Here is a 20029-nt window from a genome sequence, read left to right as displayed (position 1 = left end):
GATTTCATTGATCAAATTTAAGGTTTTGCGGTTTTATTTTTTAAGTATTGATCTGTTGATTTTTCAGCATGCATTTTATGATAAGAGTTTTTTTTTCAAAAAGTTTGATATCAATTTATGGTAACATTGAATTAATTATTCATTCTGCAAAAAATATCTTCACTGTGACATTTTATCAATAAGTAAATTTGTTTGTTGAAAATCAGTTTGAGCCATGCCATGAGAAAACCAACATGGTGGCTTTGTGACCAGCATGGATCCAGACCAGCCTGCGCATCCATGCAGTCTGGTCAGGATTCATACTGTTCACTTTCAAAACCTATTGCCATTAGAGTAACTGTCAGCGAACAGCATGGATCCTGACCAGACTGTGTGGATCTGGATCCATGCTGGTTGCAAAGCCACTATGTTGGTTTTCTCATGGCGTGGCTCATTTAATTTTCAGATCTCTCTGTCACCAACAAAAGAATATAGATTAGGGCATGAATTTGAGAAAACAAAGAAGATACTTGGCAGCGGAAATGCAGCGGGAGATATTGTGGTTGTCAAAGATAGAAAGACAGGCCAGGAGCATGCTTACAAAACTGTAATAATTTTTTGTTTTTCTGTTAGGCTGTATGAAAGTAATTCATAGTTTATCACCCAAACCCCTTATCTTGTAATTTGAGAGGGACAGAGAGAGAAAGAGAGCTTTTAGATACAGGCATGTCTGTCTAATTTAGCCTCTCTCTTTGCAAAAAGTCTGCCTGCTTCTTTAATATGACTAGTGTATAGCACTGATACCCTTTAGTACTGGCCACTTAGTTGTTTTAGCTGGGTGAGAGACATTTAAGAGCATCTCCGAAATTTCCAGTGCCTGGTCAGGGATTTGAACTCTGGACCAATACACTGACCGTCAAACATATTACTACCAGGCCACCTGGTGTGTATTCACAATATTAAAATGTATATGTCAAAAAATGTAAACATTCTTTTTAAAAACCATAATCTGAAAAAGAATGGACAATTTCAGCATACAGTTTTGTCTATGTGTAGAGGTTTTCCACTTGCAGGTGTGGATAACATATTGTGATCTTATAAAAGACAGTTTTGTCATTATTTACTTTATTCGGTTTTAGCAAACAAAATTTAAAGATGATTGGTTTGTATTTCTCACTTTCCTTTACAGATGATGATCTCGTATTTCCGTAAAGAGGAGGTAAGGTGTTGGGTAGACATGTCTGACACTGGTTGTGTCCCTTCTCTCTACCTCTTCAAAATTGAAAACAACAAAGTAACTATACACATGGAGATTTTAAAAAATGGTAATATACTGATGATATCTAGAATAAGTTTAAACAGATTGATATTTTAAATCACTCAAACAACAAAGTAAATTTTGCCTTTTAGGCATTTATCAGATTGAGTTAGCAAGATTGAAATTAACTTAGATAGTATAAGATATCATTTTCTTCAATAAACGAACCAAAAAACAGTGCAGTAAACTGGTAGGAAGTGTGCTGAATATTTATCCCATTTCTAAACATTGCCATATGTTAAGATGTCAAATTTTGAAATTTTTATTGCTAAAAATGCTACTTTGTTGCAGCTAAAACATTACGCAGTATTATAGATGAACACATGGAAGGATTTTATGAAAGTGAAATGACTAGGTCACTAGTAAAGCCATTCTCACTGTATGTGCTAGACGGGGCACTAGAAGCTATCACACAGATGCATTGCCGAGGATGGGTTCATAACGATTTACATGGTGATTGATTTTATGTAGAATTTTGGTTTAAATTTGTATTAATGTCAATTTTAGGAGAAGTTTTTTTTAGCTTACTTCCATGATGAACAACTATCTAGTTCTCCTAGGGAATCGGGCCAAGGCCATCAAATTCTTACCCTTTTGTTTGAAATTTTGATCCACCTTTCCATCTTTTCAGTTACAAGGTTTTTCTCTGATGTCTCTTCAAATATAAGACCAATAGTATATGTCATTAATAAGAACTTTTTATTTGCCTGTTTGAAAAATGGGACCTATTAAGTTTTCACCCTTTTATGGTTGGGCGGGCGGTATAGTGGGTTAGAAAAAATTGGTGTCTGCACAATAACTATGAGTTTTTTGTATCAAAACTAAATTGCACTTCCATGTTCGATTACCAGCCAGTTTGGACCAGTATCTCCAGAGGTATTGCCCTTGAATCAGTCAAAATTTGACAGTGAACACTCGATAACTAAAATAATTTTCTTTGATAAAATCAGCAAGTTATTTTAATCACTCAAAATTGCAAAAATTGACAGTGTCTGCTCTGTAACTTGTGTAGGTTATATCCAGTGTTCACTTTATTTGATCATAATGTTAATGGGCATTATATCTCAGACAAGTTTAATAACTAACCAGATAGTCCCAGTCAGCCATTAGTTATGGCCCCTGAATTACTAAAAATTGCGGAAATTGACAGTGTCTAATTAGCACCTCTTTTCCAAAGTTCTGCAAACTCAGAATATTTATTGGCATGTTATCTTGGCCAAGTTCGATAACCAGGAGGAGTGTTAGTTGCTTTCGACCCAAAATTCAGAAAAGTGACAACTAGACTGCTGAATAAGAAGTATTTTAAAAGTCAGAAGTAATTTCCTGTAAAGGGCTTATTTTGTGACGGTTTGGCACTGATCTTGTCATATATTGTGATAAGTTTTAAATTTATTATCAAACATAGTAATATTTAACCGTGCGAGCTGTAAATTAGCTAATTTTCATGGATTTCATAGTAGGGTTTGATCCATGAAATTAGGTCTCATTCATTATAGAATTTATCTCTTAAAATAGAAATCCATCAATTCAGTTTCCAAGGAAATAGCTGTTTTGTTCAAAACCACAAAATTTCATTCCCATGAAATAAAATTATTTTGCAGTTATCATGACTTTATAAAAAAATAAACTATGTCAAACAACATCTGATCTGACACTGTTGGTTCCTTCATAAACAACAGCACAGTACTGTACCAGACTAAGTATTCTTTCATTCTTTGACATATTTTATTCTTCACAAGGTGGTAATGTTATGGTGCAGAAAACAGCCTCAGACAAATTGGGAGTCAAAGTTCTTGATTTTGGTTTGGCCAACAAACTTGAGGATCAAAATGGACTGAACTTCCGGGGATTTAAGGCAGACATATCGGAGGTGCTGCGGCTGTTCAGTGCCTTGTATACTGGGGGACTGGAGTTCGATAATGCATGGGATCTTCAACACAACTGGAAAAGTAAACTTAAAGAGGCAAGTTTTATTTATATGAAAAAAGAAACAGTTTTTGAAGTAAACAGTTCACTATGAATTTTGATATGGTAATTCAGAAAAAGAATTAGCTTGTTAAACAGTAGAATGGATACTCCAACTTTGGAGCTTAATGTAATGAGTTGTCACAGAAAAAACATGCCAGGCTAGGGGAAGCAAAGTTACATATTAGATTTTATATTCAAACACCAGTGAAATAATTAACAGCAGAATTGTATTTTTTTTTCTCAGGGAATCAGTTTATTTAAGCCTCATTCAGAAAAAATGTTTTTTGCATTCTAACAGTTTACAGAGTGGATTCAGATGAGTGTTGATGATAGGAAGGAACTATTTTGTCTTATGGATGCTGCGATGAAAGTAGTCCATCCTGCTGATGTTAAAGAATACAAGAATTTTGTGAAAAGCAGACTTGACAGTGGTAAAGTTTTTGTAGTTTCAAGAAAACAAATACAAGTATCATGTCGTGAATGAAAAAGAAAAAACAAATCTTACCAAAAATACTTAATCTAGCGTAGCACAGTTTTTGTCGAGCCCAGATTTGTTTGTCCGGACCGTAACTTTGGCATGCAGTCTTGTTTATATTTGGCATGAATGTAAACCGCAGTGAGACGTTGTGTCATGCACAAACCCAAGGTTCCTGTCTCAAAGGTCAGGGTCACACAGGTCAAAGGTCAAATTCAATAATGACTTTTCGGAGCATTTCTTCTTCATATATGCAGGGATTTTGATGTAACTTGGCACAATTGTTCACCATCATAAGATGGAGTGTCATGCGCAAGAAACTGGTCCCTAGGTCTAAGGTCAAGGTCACACTTAGAGATCAAAGGATACAAGAATGACAACTTTGTCCGGAGCATTTTTTTCTTCATGCATGGAGGAGTTTTGTAACTTGGCAAATGTTCACCACCATGAAACATAGTGTCTTGCACAAGATCCAGGTCCCTAGATCTAAGGTCATGGTCACACTTAGAGGTCAACGGTCAGATACAAGAATGACTTTGTCCAGAGCATTTCTTTTTCATGCATAGAAGGATTTGATGGTACTTGGCACAATTGTTCACCATCATGAGACGGAGTGTCATGTGCAAGAACCTAGAATTACTTCCCTTTGTTGTTGCTATAAATAGCTTATATTGTAACTTTTTTAATACTGGTCATAGGGAAAAATCAAGACCACTTTTTTGTAGTACAACATGAGTGTTACATCCAATTTTGAGGTGTCTTTTGACCTATCTGTTCTGGTAAGGATTTTTGTGCAGACTTAGAATTTTTTTTTAAAGATTTACTTCCCTTTGTTGCTACTATAAATCACTTATATTGTAACTTTTTGCAATCTTTTTTTATATTTGGCATAAATGTTTGCCTCAGTGAGACAGTGTCGTGTGCAACTCTCAGTCCTCTTGACAGCTGTTGGGCTCGACATGTTGCTGGTGGGCATCTAGTTTATTTTAAGCTCTCATGAACTTTGTTCAGGGTAAGCTATTTGTTTAGGTGGATGTGTCTTTTAATTAAATTGACACATACTGGTCAGATTTATACCAGTCTTGGTCAGTAGCATCTTGGCATGTACCTCTGTCAAGTTTATTCAAATGATTCAGTCTGGCCCCTAGGGGCTGATGGGTCTAAAAATAGATAATTCTTAGATTACTTCTTCTCATGAGTGGCTCGATGCATCTTCATCAAACTTGGTTTGTAATATTATTATAAGGTAAATTTATTCTAATTGGGGCACTTGGCCCATTTTAGGGGCCATTAGAGCTGAAAAAAGAAACACATTTAAACAGTTTTTTAGCTGGACTATACAAAGTATATGGAGAGCTATCCTACTCACCCCAGCATAGGCATCTTTCCGCATCCTCACTTTTTTACATTTTCTCTTTTTTCGTCTTATCCCTGTAATTACTTGATGAATTTGCTTTAAACTTAAAATAGTTATTCCTTATCATCACCCACATCATATGGCACAAGGGCCATAACTCTCACACGAATATTTCATGAATTATGCCACCCCTTTTTATTAGCTCACCTGTCACAAAGTGACAAGGTGAGCTTTTGTGATCGCGCGGCGTCCGTCGTCCATGCGTGCGTCCGTCCGTAAACTTTTGCTTGTGACCACTCTAGAGGTCACATTTTTTGTGGGATCTTTATGAAAGTTGGTCAGAATGTTCATCTTGATGATATCTAGGTCAAGTTCGAAACTGGGTCACGTGCCTTCAAAAACTAGGTCAGTAGGTCTAAAAATAGAAAAAACTTGTGACCTCTCTAGAGGCCATATATTTCACAAGATCTTCATGAAAATTGGTCAGAATGTTCACCTTGATGATATCTAGGTCAAGTTCGAAACTGGGTCACGTGCCATCAAAAACTAGGTCAGTAGGTCTAAAAATAGAAAACCTTGTGACCTCTAGAGGCCATATATTTCACAAGATCTTCATGAAAATTGGTCAGAACGTTCACCTTGATGATATCTAGGTCAAGATCGAAAGTGGGTCACGTGCCATCAAAAACTAGGTCAGAAGGTCAAATAATAGAAAAACCTTGTGACCTCTCTAAAGGCCATATTTTTCATGGGATCTGTATGAAAGTTGGTCTGAATGTTCATCTTGATGATATCTAGGTCATGTTCAAAACTCGGTCACGTGCGGTTAAAAACTAGGTCAGTAGGTCTAAAAATAGAAAAACCTTGTGACCTCTCTAGAGGCCATATATTTCCTGAGATCTTCATGAAAATTGGTCAGAATGTTTACCTTGATGATATCTAGGTCAAGTTCGAAAGTGGGTCACGTGCCATCAAAAACTAGGTCAGTAGGTCAAATAATAGAAAAACCTTGTGACCTCTCTAGAGGCCATATTTTTCATGGGATCTGTATGAAAGTTGGTCTGAATGTTCATCTTGATGGTATCTAGGTCAAATTCGAAAGTGGGTCACGTGCGGTCAAAAACTAGGTCAGTAGGTCAAATAATAGAAAAACCTTGTGACCTTTCTAAAGGCCATATTTTTCATGGGATCTGTATGAAAGTTGGTCTGAATGTTCATCTTGATGATATATAGGTCAGTTTCGAAACAGGGTCATGTGCGGTCAAAAACTAGGTCAGTAGGTCTAAAAATAGAAAAACCTTGTGACCTCTCTAGAGGCCATACTTATGAATGGATCTCCATAAAAATTGGTCAGAATGTTCATCTTGATGATATCTAGGTCAAGTTCGAAAGTGGGTCACGTGCCCTCAAAAAGTAGGTCAGTAGGTCAAATAATGAAAAAACTTTGTGACCTCTCTAGAGGCCATATTTTTCATGGGATCTGTATGAAAGTTGGTCTGAATGTTTATCTTGATGATATATAGGTCAAGTTTGAAACTGGGTCAACTGCGATCAAAAACTAGGTCAGTAGGTCTTGAAGTAGAAAAACCTTGTGACCTCTCTAGAGGCCATACCCTTGAATGGATCTTCATGAAAGTTGGTCAGAATGTTCACCTTGATGATATCTAGGTCAAGTTTGAAACTGGGTTCACGTGCCTTAAAAAACTAGGTCAGTAGGTCAAATAATAAAAAAACCTTGTGACCTCTCTAGAGGGCCATACTTTTCATGGGATCTGTATGAAAGTTGGTCTGAATGTTCATCTTGATGATATCTAGGTCAAGTTTGAAACTGGGTCAACTGCGGTCAAAAACTAGGTCAGTAGGTCTAAATTAGAAAAATCTTTTGACCTCTCTAGAGGCCATATTTTTCAATGGATCTTCATGAAAATTGATCTGAATGTTCACCTTGATGATATCTAGGTCAGTTTCGAAACTGGGTCACGTGCGGTCAAAAACTAGGCCAGTAGGTATAAAAATAGAAAAACATTGTGACCTCTCTAGAGGCCATATTTTTCATGAGATCTTCATGAAAATTAGTGAGAATGTTCACCTTGATGATATCTAGGTCAAGTTCAAAACAGGGTCATGTACCTTCGAAAACTAGGTCAATAGGTCAAATAATAGAAAAACCTTGTGACCTCTCTAGAGACCATATTTTTCAATGGATCTTCATGAAAATTGGTCAGAATTTTTATCTTGATAATATCTAGGTCAAGTTCAAAACTGGGTCACATGAGCTCAAAAACTAGGTCACTATGTCAAATAATAGAAAAAACGACGTCATACTCAAAACTGGGTCATGTGGGAAGAGGTGAGCGATTCAGGACCATCATGGTCCTCTTGTTTAGAATTTCAGGTTATAGTTTTGATGCACTTTCACTCTATCTATGGATTTGATTCAAACTAAAAGAAGTTGTTTCACATCATCTCCCACATCATATGACACATGGCCCATAACTCTGATACCAATATTTAATGAATTAACACCCTTTTTACATAGAAGTTCAGGTTAAAGTTTTGGTGAACTATCACTATATCTTTGTTATTACTAAATGGATTTGAATAAAACTTAAAACAGTTGTTCAACATCTTCAGTCACATCATATGACACAAGGGACATAACTCTTGCACCAATATTTCATGAATTATCCCCCCTTTTTATTTAGAATTTCAGGTTAAAGTTTTGATACACTTTCACTCTATCTCAGTTATTACTTAATGGATTTGATTCAAACTTAAAAAATTGTTCCACCTTATCACCCATATCATATGACACAAGGTACATAACTCTTGCATTGCCTGGTTACGTTTTATGTTTAGGTCAGCTTTTCTCCTTAACTATCAAAGGTATTGCTTTGAAACTTGGAACACTTGTTCACCATCAATAGCTGACCCTGTACAGCCAGATACATAACTCCATCCTGCTTTTTGCAAGAATTATGGCCCCTTTTGGACTTAGAAAATATCAGATTTCTTGGTTAAGTTTTATGTTTAGGTCAACTTTTCTCATAAACTATCAAAGGTATTGCTTTGAAACTTGGAACACTTATTCACCATCATAAGCTGTCCCTGAACCTCAAGAATTGTAACTCCATCCTGCTTTTTTCAAGAATTATTGCCCCTTTTGGACTTAGAAAATCAGATTTCTTGGTTAAGTTTTATGTTTTGGTCAGCTTTTCTCCTAAACTATCAAAGCTATTGCTTTGAAACTTGCAACACTTGTTCACCATCATAAGCTGACCCTGTACATCAAAAAACATAACTCCATCCTGCTTTTTGCAATAATTATTGTCCTTTTTGGACTTAGAAAATCAGTTTTCTTGGTTGAGTATTATGTTTAAGTCAGCTTTTCTCATAAACTATCAAAGCTATTGCTTTAAAACTTGCAACAGTTTTTCACCATCATAAGCGGACGCTGTACTTCAAGAAACATAACTCTGTCCTGCTTTTTGCAAGAATGATGGCCCTTTTTAGACTTCGAAAATCATGGGTAGTACAATATTTCTGTTATACAAAAAAATCAGATGAGCATCAGCACCCGCAAGGCGGTGCTCTTTTATACACATTATCTTTACCTCTTTTATTACTTCATATTTTTGACACAGACTCAAGCTATTGTGCAATATCTTCATCCACCATTGGAGTCATTAAATACTCTAGTGACAGCTCCAGTTTCCTCAGATGTGCCCAGTTTCATTATCCAGCATCGAAATAGTCGAGCGCGCTGTCTCCTGTGACAGCTCTTATTTTCATGAACTTTTTCATGGATGTTCATCAAATTTAGTTTGTAGCATCATTTTATGGTGCTCCACCAAATTGATCAGATGGTGGCACTTAGCCCCTTTTAGGGACTTCTAGAGCTAAAAAAGAAATACATTTTATCATGAACTAGATAGAGCTGAATCTAACTTGGTCTGTAGCATCATTATAAGGTCCTCTCACAAATTTGTTCAAGGGGCCACTAGAGCTAAATATAGAAATACCTTTAAATGACAGCAAATAGTAACAAAGGTTTTACCATAAATTTAAATAAGCCCACCCGCTTAGCTCAGTTGGAAGATGGCAGATCTAAGGAGTTTGAATCCAAGTGAGAGGTATGTTATCCATGATGATTTGATAAAAGACATTGTGTCCTCCCTCTCTGATTCATGTAGAGAAATTTTCAGTTACTTGCCAAGAACAGGTTAGTACTTGTTCAGAATCTAGGAACACTGGGCCGGTTAATGGCCTAATTACGTATAACTAACTGAAATATTGTTGAAAAATAGCACTAAACCAAAAACATAACAAACATAACTTTTATTAATGTGTACAGATATGGTACATTTTGTTCTTTTTATTTAATGAAATATGAGTATTGTGTAATCTCCTCTTTTGCAGCAATAGGGGATGTGCAATCTGAGAAGAACCTCATGAAGAAAATTGTGGCTGTTTTATTTCCCGAGGATTTTAAACCTGTACATCAGGTACGATTATTCTTTCTTAAAGGCCATGCATATAATCCTTTGGTTACAAATAGTATTAAAATACATACATCGTACAGTACTTGTAAAGGTTGAAAATATGGACACCACCTATGATTGGTAACAACATGAAAATGGGTATTATACTGATTTTTGGTAGGCCAGCCTCACACTTACTCTAGATATTGCTGCACATTGGAATGAGCATGCATTCACCAGAAGATGAAGAAAACCGTGTAGATTTATGGCATGCCTTCCTCATTCTTACCCTTATTTCAGTCTAATGAACAATGTAGGGATGGGAACGAATGTTCGAATATTCAAAAATCGGCCGAATATTTGAATGTGAAAGTTAAATTCAAATATTCGTAAGTTAGTGTTAAGTTTTTTTTTGTCAAAATAGGTATTGTTGATTTTGAGCAATCTTAGCACACTAATTATGCAGAATAAAACCGTTTGTTCTGTCATGTTTGTTTATCGCGTGTCAAAAACTGTCAAATTAACAAGAAAATTGCAATACATAATTGGCAAGGGCCACCATAACGGATTAACAGTTTGCAACAGGCGTAAATGTGAGGCATGTCAAAACTTGTCCGATTAACTAGAAAATTGCAGTGCATAATTGGCAGGGGTCATCATTACGGATTAACATTTTGCAACGCGTAAATGTGATGCCATTTTATCTTTTGTTCATTTTAATTTGCGCCTGTTTTATTTGACAAAATTTTAAAAGTTGTTTGTATATTTTTTGATAAATTATGTAGTTTAAATATTGTGATACTTTTTGTAGCTGTATAAGCTGCACTTGAATAAAAGTTGACATGTTGATTTATGCATCCACATTTGTAAATGAAATTATCATTTTTTTTATTTTCCCGTATCTTGACTGAAAAAAACAGCCCTTGCCATTTTATCCAACAGTCCTTATTTATTACGATTATTCACGTTTATAACAACGGAATATATTGTGTATATGCCAATCACTTAATAAGTATTTAAAGCTTCCATTAAACGAGCAGAATATGGCAAACCGAATATTGATTTTTAAGTATTCGTTCCCATCCCTAATAAAATGTAAATGAAACCTCCAAGCTGAGCTAAATTTTCATTTCCCTTTAACATATATTTCTACTTATTGCTGAGTAGTTTTCATATTGTCTGTCATTCATTTTACATGTCATTCATTTTACAGATCAGGTTTTGTGTCCAGTAAGTGTATTGTAACTCCATTAAGGATTTTCTGAACATTTGGGTTAGTTGTTACCTCATCAATGTTGTTGACAAAACCCATGCTGCCATTTGCACCAACCTGCCCAAAATCAGACTAGGACAATGTCTCATTAAAAAATCATTTGTCCAATATATACTGTATACTGATTCTTGATTATGAAACAAGTTTATGAAACCCATAATGATGACTTGTGATTACCAGTATTCTAAATGGAATATACCTTATGAAGATGCAGAAAAGGTTGTGTCTTACCCAAGATTATTACCATCATTGTTCCTGTAAGGCTCACACCCACCTCCCTGGGCTTATGAGGTAACTCAATATCACATTTACTTATATAAATAGCATTGAGTACTATCATTTTAATTTTTCACCTGTTTTTATATTCATAAAGAAAAGAGTAATTAAAGGTAAGGAACATATAATGAGACTCGGCAATTGGCAATTTCTGTGTGATTTTCATGTTTACGTTAAACAATCTGGTATTCTTTGATAACATGTACTTGGCTTTCCTTAAAAAAACGAGAATGCTGAAATCTTGTATGGAGAATACATAATTGAGCTGTGCCACGGGAAAACCAACATAGTGGGATTGCGACCAGCATGGATCCAGACCAGCCTGCGCATCTGTGCAGTCTGGTCAGGGTCCATGCTGTTCGCTTTCAAAGCCTACTACAATTAGAGAAACTGTTAGCGAACAGCATGGATCCTGACCAGACTGCGTGGATGCGCAGGCTGGTCTGGATCCATGCTGGTGGCAAAGCCACTATGTTGGTTTTCTCATGGCGCGGCTCATATATTTTGCCAATTGCCTTTAATTCACAGGACCACTACCTTGATTCATTGTCGGTAATATGCTTTTTAATATTTTGCAGCATGTTGGAACTGATTATGCTGATGCCACTGGTGATCACTATAACTTCGATGTTGCTGATTCTCTATGTTACCATGACATACACCATGACAACACAGATCACCATAGAGACACGGTCGACCTTGACCTTGAACAGACAGCCAATCAGGTGCCAGATGAGTACTTGGATCTGGTTAGAATGACATTGGGGATAAGTCTTGATTAAATATTAAAGCAGAGACTGCAGGGTAGTAAATCGTAGAAAAGAAATATAATAGGGTTTAAGAATATATGTTACATTTTATGTAATGTTCCAAAATTCAGTGGTGGATACAGTGTCATATTTGCTTCTATAAATGTACACAGATATTTTACAATGGTGTTTGTTGAAAACACTTCATCAGACATTTAAGGTAACATTATTGGTTGTATTAAGATAATCATTGTTTTTCAGGAAGCTTCTCAAACTGTTTGGTTGCTCAATAGTGATATTACTTAGTATTCATAGGACTTGTGCTATATGTAATCCATTACTGTAATAAGTGAAGCCAGAGACTGTCTGTATGCAGTCATGGAATTATTACATCACTTTATTTAAGACTTTAGATATTGCTGATGAGTAGAGTATTGTAACAGTTGTCTGATGCTGTGTAATTTGAGATGGTAGGGAGAGTGCATGGATGCAAAGCAGAGGGTGGCTAAGGAAATTTTAAGAAACAAATTGTATAAGTTAATGTTTAGAATGCAAAAAAGAAAATCTTTTGGTTTAAACATTGTTTTATTGACATAAATACATCTGTTACAGTATATTGTTAAATGTACAAACATATAGGATTGAGTAGAAAGCTATAAGCTTTTTTAAAAACTCTCTCTCTAAATCTTTTATTTTGGGGGTTTGTGGGTGAGCTTGGATGGGGTGTAATGGTGTAAAACCTGACTCAGACTTGGAATGCTGCCAAATATTCTTGTTTTATTCCAGTCATTTTAGAAACTAATAACTTTATTGCACGGACTGTCTCTTTATTTTAGGTTGATTTTCTTTTTGATTACCATATTACATTATCAGTTTTGAGATTTTAAATGTGTGTAGTGTCCACCTTGATTTTTTTATAATGATTTGGTTATAAGTATAAAAATTACCGTGGAATCATTAATATTTGCTTGGAACTAATTTTAGTGGAATTTGATTTTGTCAGTCTACAGAACTAAAGATTAAAGAAATTAAAGGTCTGTGTTATTTTTTTTATCTCAGCAATTAAACAGTTTCATATTAAATTGTTTAATTTTAAGTGATGTTAAACAATTTAACAGTTAATAGATTTTAGATTGAAACTTTTTTGTTTATACTCCAGAGTTTAAAGGATAAAAATGAGACCTACTCTTTCTTTCAATAATGTTTTACTCTTACTCAAGGTTCTTTGAAATTTAAACAAAGTATTACCGGTATAAGACTGATGACAAAATTTAGCTCAAAATTGGCTTGAAATGTTGACTTAAAGTTCACAAAACAAATTAATAGTAATAGGCTCTGATATGTCAAAAAATTCTGCGAAATTCAATAGAGGTCTATCTGTCTACTTTATTTTATTTTACCTATGCAAAACTGTACAAGGCTGAGGACATATGTATGCATAATATATGAGCTGCGCCATGGGAAAACCAACATAGTGTGTTTGCGACTAGCATGAATCCAGACCAGCCTGTGCATCAACGCAGTCTGATCAGGATCCATGCTGTTCGCTGATGGTTTCTGTAACTGCAATAGAATTTGAAAGCGAACAGCATGGATCCTAACTAGACTGCGCGGATGCACAGGCTGGTCTGGATCCATGCTGGTCGCAAAGCCACTATGTTGGTTTTCTCATGGCGTGGCTCATAATCATATTTTTATAAACTCAAATTATTTTTTCTACCATCAGAGTAGTTTTACAATTTTATCTTATTGCCTGGCAACAGGGTTTAAACCATGTGTATATATTTTTATATGGATTGTTAATAGATGGTGCTACAATACTTTGTATGTCTCATTGCAGCGTGTGTGTTTTTTTTATCAGACTAAGATCATAACATTGAGCTTGTATAAACCCAAATATGGCTCAGTTTTACAGTTTTATGATGCTTAATTTTACTGTTTCAGTTGTCTTACAGTTAAGGTAGTTCTGCACATTTGAAACACCAGACATGATGGTAAAATGTCATTTATCCACAAAACAGAATAAAGCCAGGATCTGGTATACTGATGGCAGAATGTCATCCCTAAAACAGGATAAAGCCGGTATCTGGTATACAGAAATTTGAATCATACTACAATTAAATGGCAACATTTGTACTTATTATTAAAGTGGGCAACACTTCTATCTTTCTTAGATATAAGACCAAAATTTATGACATTTGAAACAAATCCATTGAGGCCATAAAATCAGCTTGAAGTTAGCCAGTCTCTTTAATCATGAACAAAAGCTCGGAAAGACTCCAATTTAATCAAAGTTTACATAAAATATTAATTGACATGAATGTGCAGAACTACCTTAAGTATTATCATTCTGTTTATTAACCATTTATCTGGAATGGAATCCTTGGTCCAAGGTTATAAATTTGAGTTTGGAGACCAGTCTGTAATCTCAAGCATCTGATTGGATGATTTGAAAATTATTCTTGAAATTGACCAATGACAAGAGTGCATTCTAAGGGTTGTCTCAACACACAATTTATTAACCTTGGTACTAGTAGGTATGATATTCAACCACAAGAAACTTCTCCACATTAGGTAAAGGTAGAGGAATTCACTTTCTGCCTGATTTTGTATATAGAACATTTTCTGATGGAGGAGATGTGATTTGTTACTCTTTTGATTGTTAGGGCAAACCTTTTTAGGTAATTTTTTTTCAATGATTATTGTACCTAAAGATTTACTGTAAAATATAAATACTTGCAAGGCTCTGATTTTTATGAATTATGCATATTTTGATGAACTCATGAGTTTAATAATAATATGAACCACGCCATGGGAAAACCAACATAGAGGGTTTGCGACCAGCATGGATCCTGACCAGACTGCGCAGATCCATGCTGTTCACTAATGGTTTCTCTAATTGCAATAGGCTTTGAAAGCAAACAGCATGGATCCTGACCAGATTGCGCAGATGCGCAGGCTGGTCTGGATCCATGCTGGTCGCAAAGCCACTATGTTGGTTTTCTCATGGCACAACTCATTATTTAGGTGAAAAATGTTTGTTCTATTCAAAGATTAGACCTTACGTTTTTGTACTTTTTTAAAATTTCTGGTCAAATCAAAATGTCTGATTTTACAGTCATCATGTATAGGTACATGCTTTTTATGCAGAGCGCAAATCAAAAGCCCATGTATGTTTTTATAATCTTACATTAATGTAACTGTTATATTTGATATGATATACTGTGTAGATCTAATCATTATTTGTAGGAGGCTGATTTTTTTGGAGGCCAGTGAATCAACGAAATAAAAAACAACCTCATTTTTTTTGAAATCCATGTAGCTATTTAAGCCAATACAACAAAATGAAATGTATTTACAGTCAGTACAGTGTAAGCTAACAGCATGTGATGTATGTTTAGTGTAATAATGATAATGTTGTGATAAGTCTCGTATTCTGCAGATTTTAACATGACATGCAGTATAGTTACGCTATAATTTTTTTTGTAAATATTTATATAATTATGTTTAGTCTTATAGTTTATCAATATTTCTATCTTTGTGTAATTATGTTAGTTGTTCAACAACCAAATAAATTGACATGGTATTTAAGTTACATGTATAGACATTTTTCATTAAAAATTACAAACTAATTTTGTGCCAATAGTTTAAACAAGGGTCATTCATATATTTTTCCTTTTCAAAATAGATAGTCTATAGAGTAATTGTCCTTCTGTTATGCCAAAAAGATGGTAGACATAAAATTCTGGGTCAATTTTCTTTTTAACTCTGCCATTGTAAAATGAGCTTAGAGCACATTAGAAGTGTATGTCATCTCCAGCTTCCTTCATCTGTGCAAAATTTTGTATAAAGGCACATCACAACTTTGATGAGCACAGATTATTATCTGTTATTTTTTTGGGTAAGGATTAGAGAAAGGGTTTCGTGTAGTTTAATTCAAGTAAATATCTCGTTTTTAGCTGCATATTTTTATGCTCAAATTGTTGGTAATTCTTTGATGCATATCTTACATTTACGTTATTATAATTGTTGCTGTAAAATATCATAGTATTTGACTTTTTCAAAATGCTGTGAATTTATGGAGATTAATAATATCTGTCATGTGTTTACGAATCGGATAGAAATATCTGTCCCGAGGGCACCTGCGCATTGGGCAGTAACAAGGCTAGCCGAGTTACTGCCCATGCGCAGGTGGCCGAGGGACGGATATTTCTATCCGATTCATAAACGCATGATTGATATTTTTTCTTGCATATCGTATACATGTAAGCTTTTTATTCTGACAGACTTTTTTGTGTACCATATTTTACAAAAAATAAAATAAAGCAAATAGAAATGCACTCTTTCTTGTAGTAGAGTACGTACGTACACAAAACACGGGAAATTAACGTCGGTAAGCAGAAGTGACGTCATAACGTTTCAGTGACGCACAATAACAAAGTTCCTGTTAGTTTTATCATTTGTAGCATAACGGTATGTTCTTACCGTAAACTAACGTAATTTGAATTGAGAAATATGCTATAAGGGATGGAGAGAAACTATTAAAGTACCTGTCGGTGATCTTTTTCGTATGTTACATATCCAATGCATGAATTGCTAGTTGTCCTTAACAGCACAAGAGTCATTCGGCATGGGAGGTGTTAGATGGGTTTTGCTGGCATGGGTAAAATCACCGGAAACGCTAGTCTGGTGTGCAAGAAAAGTAAAATATAAGATGATAATTTTATTTTTATATAAAAAATGCACACATCTTATTTATTCTTAAGAAATTCTATCATTTAGCAGTAAGTACAAAAATGTACTTACTAAATCATATTTTTCAGACATTTATACACCACATATTTTTATTTTATTCATAAGGAGCTGTAAAAATGCTTCTGTAATTTTGTATGTGAAAAATTCCTCTCAGTTATATACAAAACCATAATTTTATCACCCACAATGTGTTCTGCCATTTTGTTGTTGCATTGATTTGATTTTTTTTTCATGTTTTTAACCTGCTTCTACACTGTTGTAGCCAGATGCTTTCACTACAAGTTTTAGTTATATACTTTAGTTGTATACCTGGTTTGTTTAAATATTGTTCTAGTTCATATATCATTTTACATTCTTTTTTTTTTTGTCAAGTCTTGCCTTTAGAAAGTATATTTTGTGGGTAACTGCTTTTAATTTTACGTTTTATTTCTGCACTAGTCTTATCTGTATAATACAAGAAATTTTATTATAACCTCTTTTTGTATAATATGTCTGTGTGAATATTTCAAACAATGCTTTACTGCTGCTAAATTTAAACATGGGTTCATAAAACAGGTGTTCTGCTTGATTTTAGCTAGTCATTAGATTAACAGTATTACTTTCATAACAACTATTTTTGTACCATTCTCTCTGCGAAAACGATTTTTTATAAAAAGGATTGTTAAGGTTTTGGTTGTATATTTAGCGGTGACAAACCTGAAACATACTTTCTGGGGAGTCAGAATTATAAAAGTTATGACAAGGTGTCATTATTTATATAGCACTAGAGTAGATGAATAATGTATTTCTATGCACATATTTCTAGCTGTTAAAATTTTACACAGAAAGTGTGTATGTATTTACAGGATGAATCCTATAAGTGTGTTAATTTATCTGTAATGATATGAAATGTAGGCGACCATAGTCGCAGAGATTTATTGTCTCAAAAAGCCTTCAGTGTGTGTGTTAAACGGCACAGAAGTAGATGTTATATTACTGGTCACACGTGTAGCAGCAAAACAATATTTCAAACATGAAGTATGTATTTATGATAGTATATAAATCATAGAAGACTTTTTCTTTGTATGTCTCCAAAAACCCTTAATGTGTAAGCAATAGTGGATTTTTATTACAAAGCAGTAACTGTTGTGGAATTTACCTTGATGTAATGCATTTGAATAAAAGACTATTTTAACATTATTTTAAAAGTGTCATTGACCAGTAATATTGAAAGAGGTCTAGTGGTTACGCGCTTGACTCTCAATGCAGAGTGTTTTTTTAAGAGTGTTATTGACCAGTAATATTGAAAAAGGTGGTCTAGGGTTTGAATCACTGTCCAGGCACTGGGAATTTATGAGATGCTCTCCAGTGTCTCTCACCTAACTGAGGCCGCTACTGGTTCTTCCCAGGAAAGACGGCTTTGTGTGTATCGTTGCTACACATCGGGCATATTACAGAACTGTACTGTCTCTTCACAAAGAGCTGGGCTGAATTAGCCCGTTATGTTTGTATCTAAATGAGATCTTTCTGTTTAGGAGCTTTTTTCGCTCTGTGCCTATGGTCAGATCGCTTTGAATCTTTACCTTTAGAGGATGAATTGGCTTCCTGAGTGGTGTCTTTGTATATAAAGCACCTCTGAATGTGTTTATCATGAAAAGAATGCTATATATAAATCTGGTATAATATAATTTGATACAAAAAAAAGAGCAAAAAAACAAACAGATTCATTGCCTAGTCATTCATACAGTATTAGTATGTAGCACAAAGTTAATCAAAACTTTTTTTAAATATTCATTTGGATTATCACTGTATTTTATAGCATACAGCAAAATATTACTTTAAATCCTATGCATTAATGATTTTCGAAACATAGTAACTTTTTTTGTTGTTTTAGCTCGTCTGATTTTTTGAAAAAAATCTATGAGGTAATGACGTCACTTTTATAAGAATTATGGCCCTGTTTGTATTTAGCAATATAAAAACAAGAGCATCGCCTACGGGTGCCATCGCTCGTCTGCAAATGCTGGACAATGTGTAAGAAAAGTTATAGTTCAAATTTTAGAGTACAAAAAGGGCCATAATTCTGAGAAAATGCAGGTTAGAGTTACAGTTTTTGACCTACATTGTTCCCTAAAGGTGGTAAGTGTGCGAAGTTTCAAAGCTGTATCTCTTATAGTTTTTGAGAAGAGGTGACCTAAACAAAAAATTTAACCAATAAAATAAAATTTTCCAAGTATAAAAAGGGCCATAATTCTGACAAAATGCATATCAGGGATATGGGTCTTGGCTTACAAAGTCTCCTAATGATGATTAACAAGTATGCAAAGTTTCAAAGCTGTAGCTCTTATAGTTTTCGAGAAAAGGAGGTCCTAAACAAAACTTTTAACCAAGAAACTCAAATTTTCTAAATACAAACAGGGCCATAATTCTTATAAAAGTGACAGAAAATGAATATGTCCTGTATTTTTTACAAGTAGATTGAATACACATGTTTCCATGCCAAATATTTGTTTAAGTATGTCTTAGTCAGTTAGGAAGTAAATTATATCACCTGAAAACTGGGATAGGGTAATATTCCATTTGAATATGTTCAAGTATATACATTTAATGCTTATCCATTCCTTTAGTTCTGTGGTCATTTACCTGTATAATGTAGTTACAGAGTAGAAGTGGTATAACTTGTATTTCAAAATAAACATATAGAATAACAGTTACTATGTTTTTGTTTGTTTTATAGTTGAACAAAAAGTTCTTGTGATTGCATTTTTCTCAAGTCTAAAAGTGTTTCTTATTCAACGTACAAGTTTGTACGTTGAAAACTTGTATCCGTGAAGATACTGTAGGTTTGAGGATTTTGTCATCACTTCCATTTCATAATTAGAAAGACAAAATGCATAATCATTTGCATTATAATTAATATTTCAAAGAGTAGGAAAGTTTTGGAAAAGATGTGTCAGACTGTTCATGATTGTTTCTTAATAATCAATGCTTTTGCATGGTTTAATATCTGATTTACAATTATAGTTCAGAGCCCATATGAACAGGAGTTGACCCAGGAGTAAAGGTTCAATATGAAATCTTATTCTGTAAGTCTTAAAAGGTTTGTATTCTGTTGTTGGGTTTAACTTCACTCTGATACAAATTACAATGTATTATAGGTCATAAATTATGCAAACTTCTTTTTTCTTTTCTTTTTTGAGTGGAGTAAGATCAGGCATAATCACTGACACCCTGCGGTCTGAGGCAAGTGATTCAAAAACAGAAACTTAATCACTCAGCCACTAAGGCCCCTTTTAGTATGTTTAGAAAGTATGCAAAGAACAAGCAATTATTTTCAAAAGATTTCCTCTAGGTCTCTACAAAGCTAACCCGTGTCCTGTCTGAATTTGTGTCTAACATTATGTCCAAAATTACACGAG

The 20029-nt window shown here is 34.4% G+C and overlaps 1 protein-coding gene across 2 annotated transcripts in view; it reads left to right on the top strand.

The window, feature by feature from the left end:
* Positions 1-19319, top strand: part of LOC123541112 (uncharacterized) — a 37404-nt gene extending 18085 nt beyond the window's left edge. For both annotated transcript variants that reach the window (XM_045326510.2, XM_045326509.2), the window contains exons 6-12: positions 446-586; positions 1169-1304; positions 1589-1750; positions 3037-3260; positions 3564-3696; positions 9517-9602; positions 11706-19319. In XM_045326510.2, the coding sequence (XP_045182445.2) occupies positions 446-586; positions 1169-1304; positions 1589-1750; positions 3037-3260; positions 3564-3696; positions 9517-9602; positions 11706-11909 (1086 nt within the window). In that variant the 3' untranslated portion in view covers positions 11910-19319. The remainder of the gene's footprint in view (positions 1-445; positions 587-1168; positions 1305-1588; positions 1751-3036; positions 3261-3563; positions 3697-9516; positions 9603-11705) is intronic.
* The last annotated feature ends 710 nt before the right edge of the window (positions 19320-20029 follow it).

This window comes from Mercenaria mercenaria, chromosome 16, assembly GCF_021730395.1.
Source record: "Mercenaria mercenaria strain notata chromosome 16, MADL_Memer_1, whole genome shotgun sequence".
NCBI classification, from domain to species: Eukaryota; Metazoa; Mollusca; class Bivalvia; order Venerida; family Veneridae; genus Mercenaria; species Mercenaria mercenaria.
The sequence above is the reverse complement of the archived record's forward strand: the minus strand, read 5'-3'. Positions and strand labels throughout refer to the sequence as shown.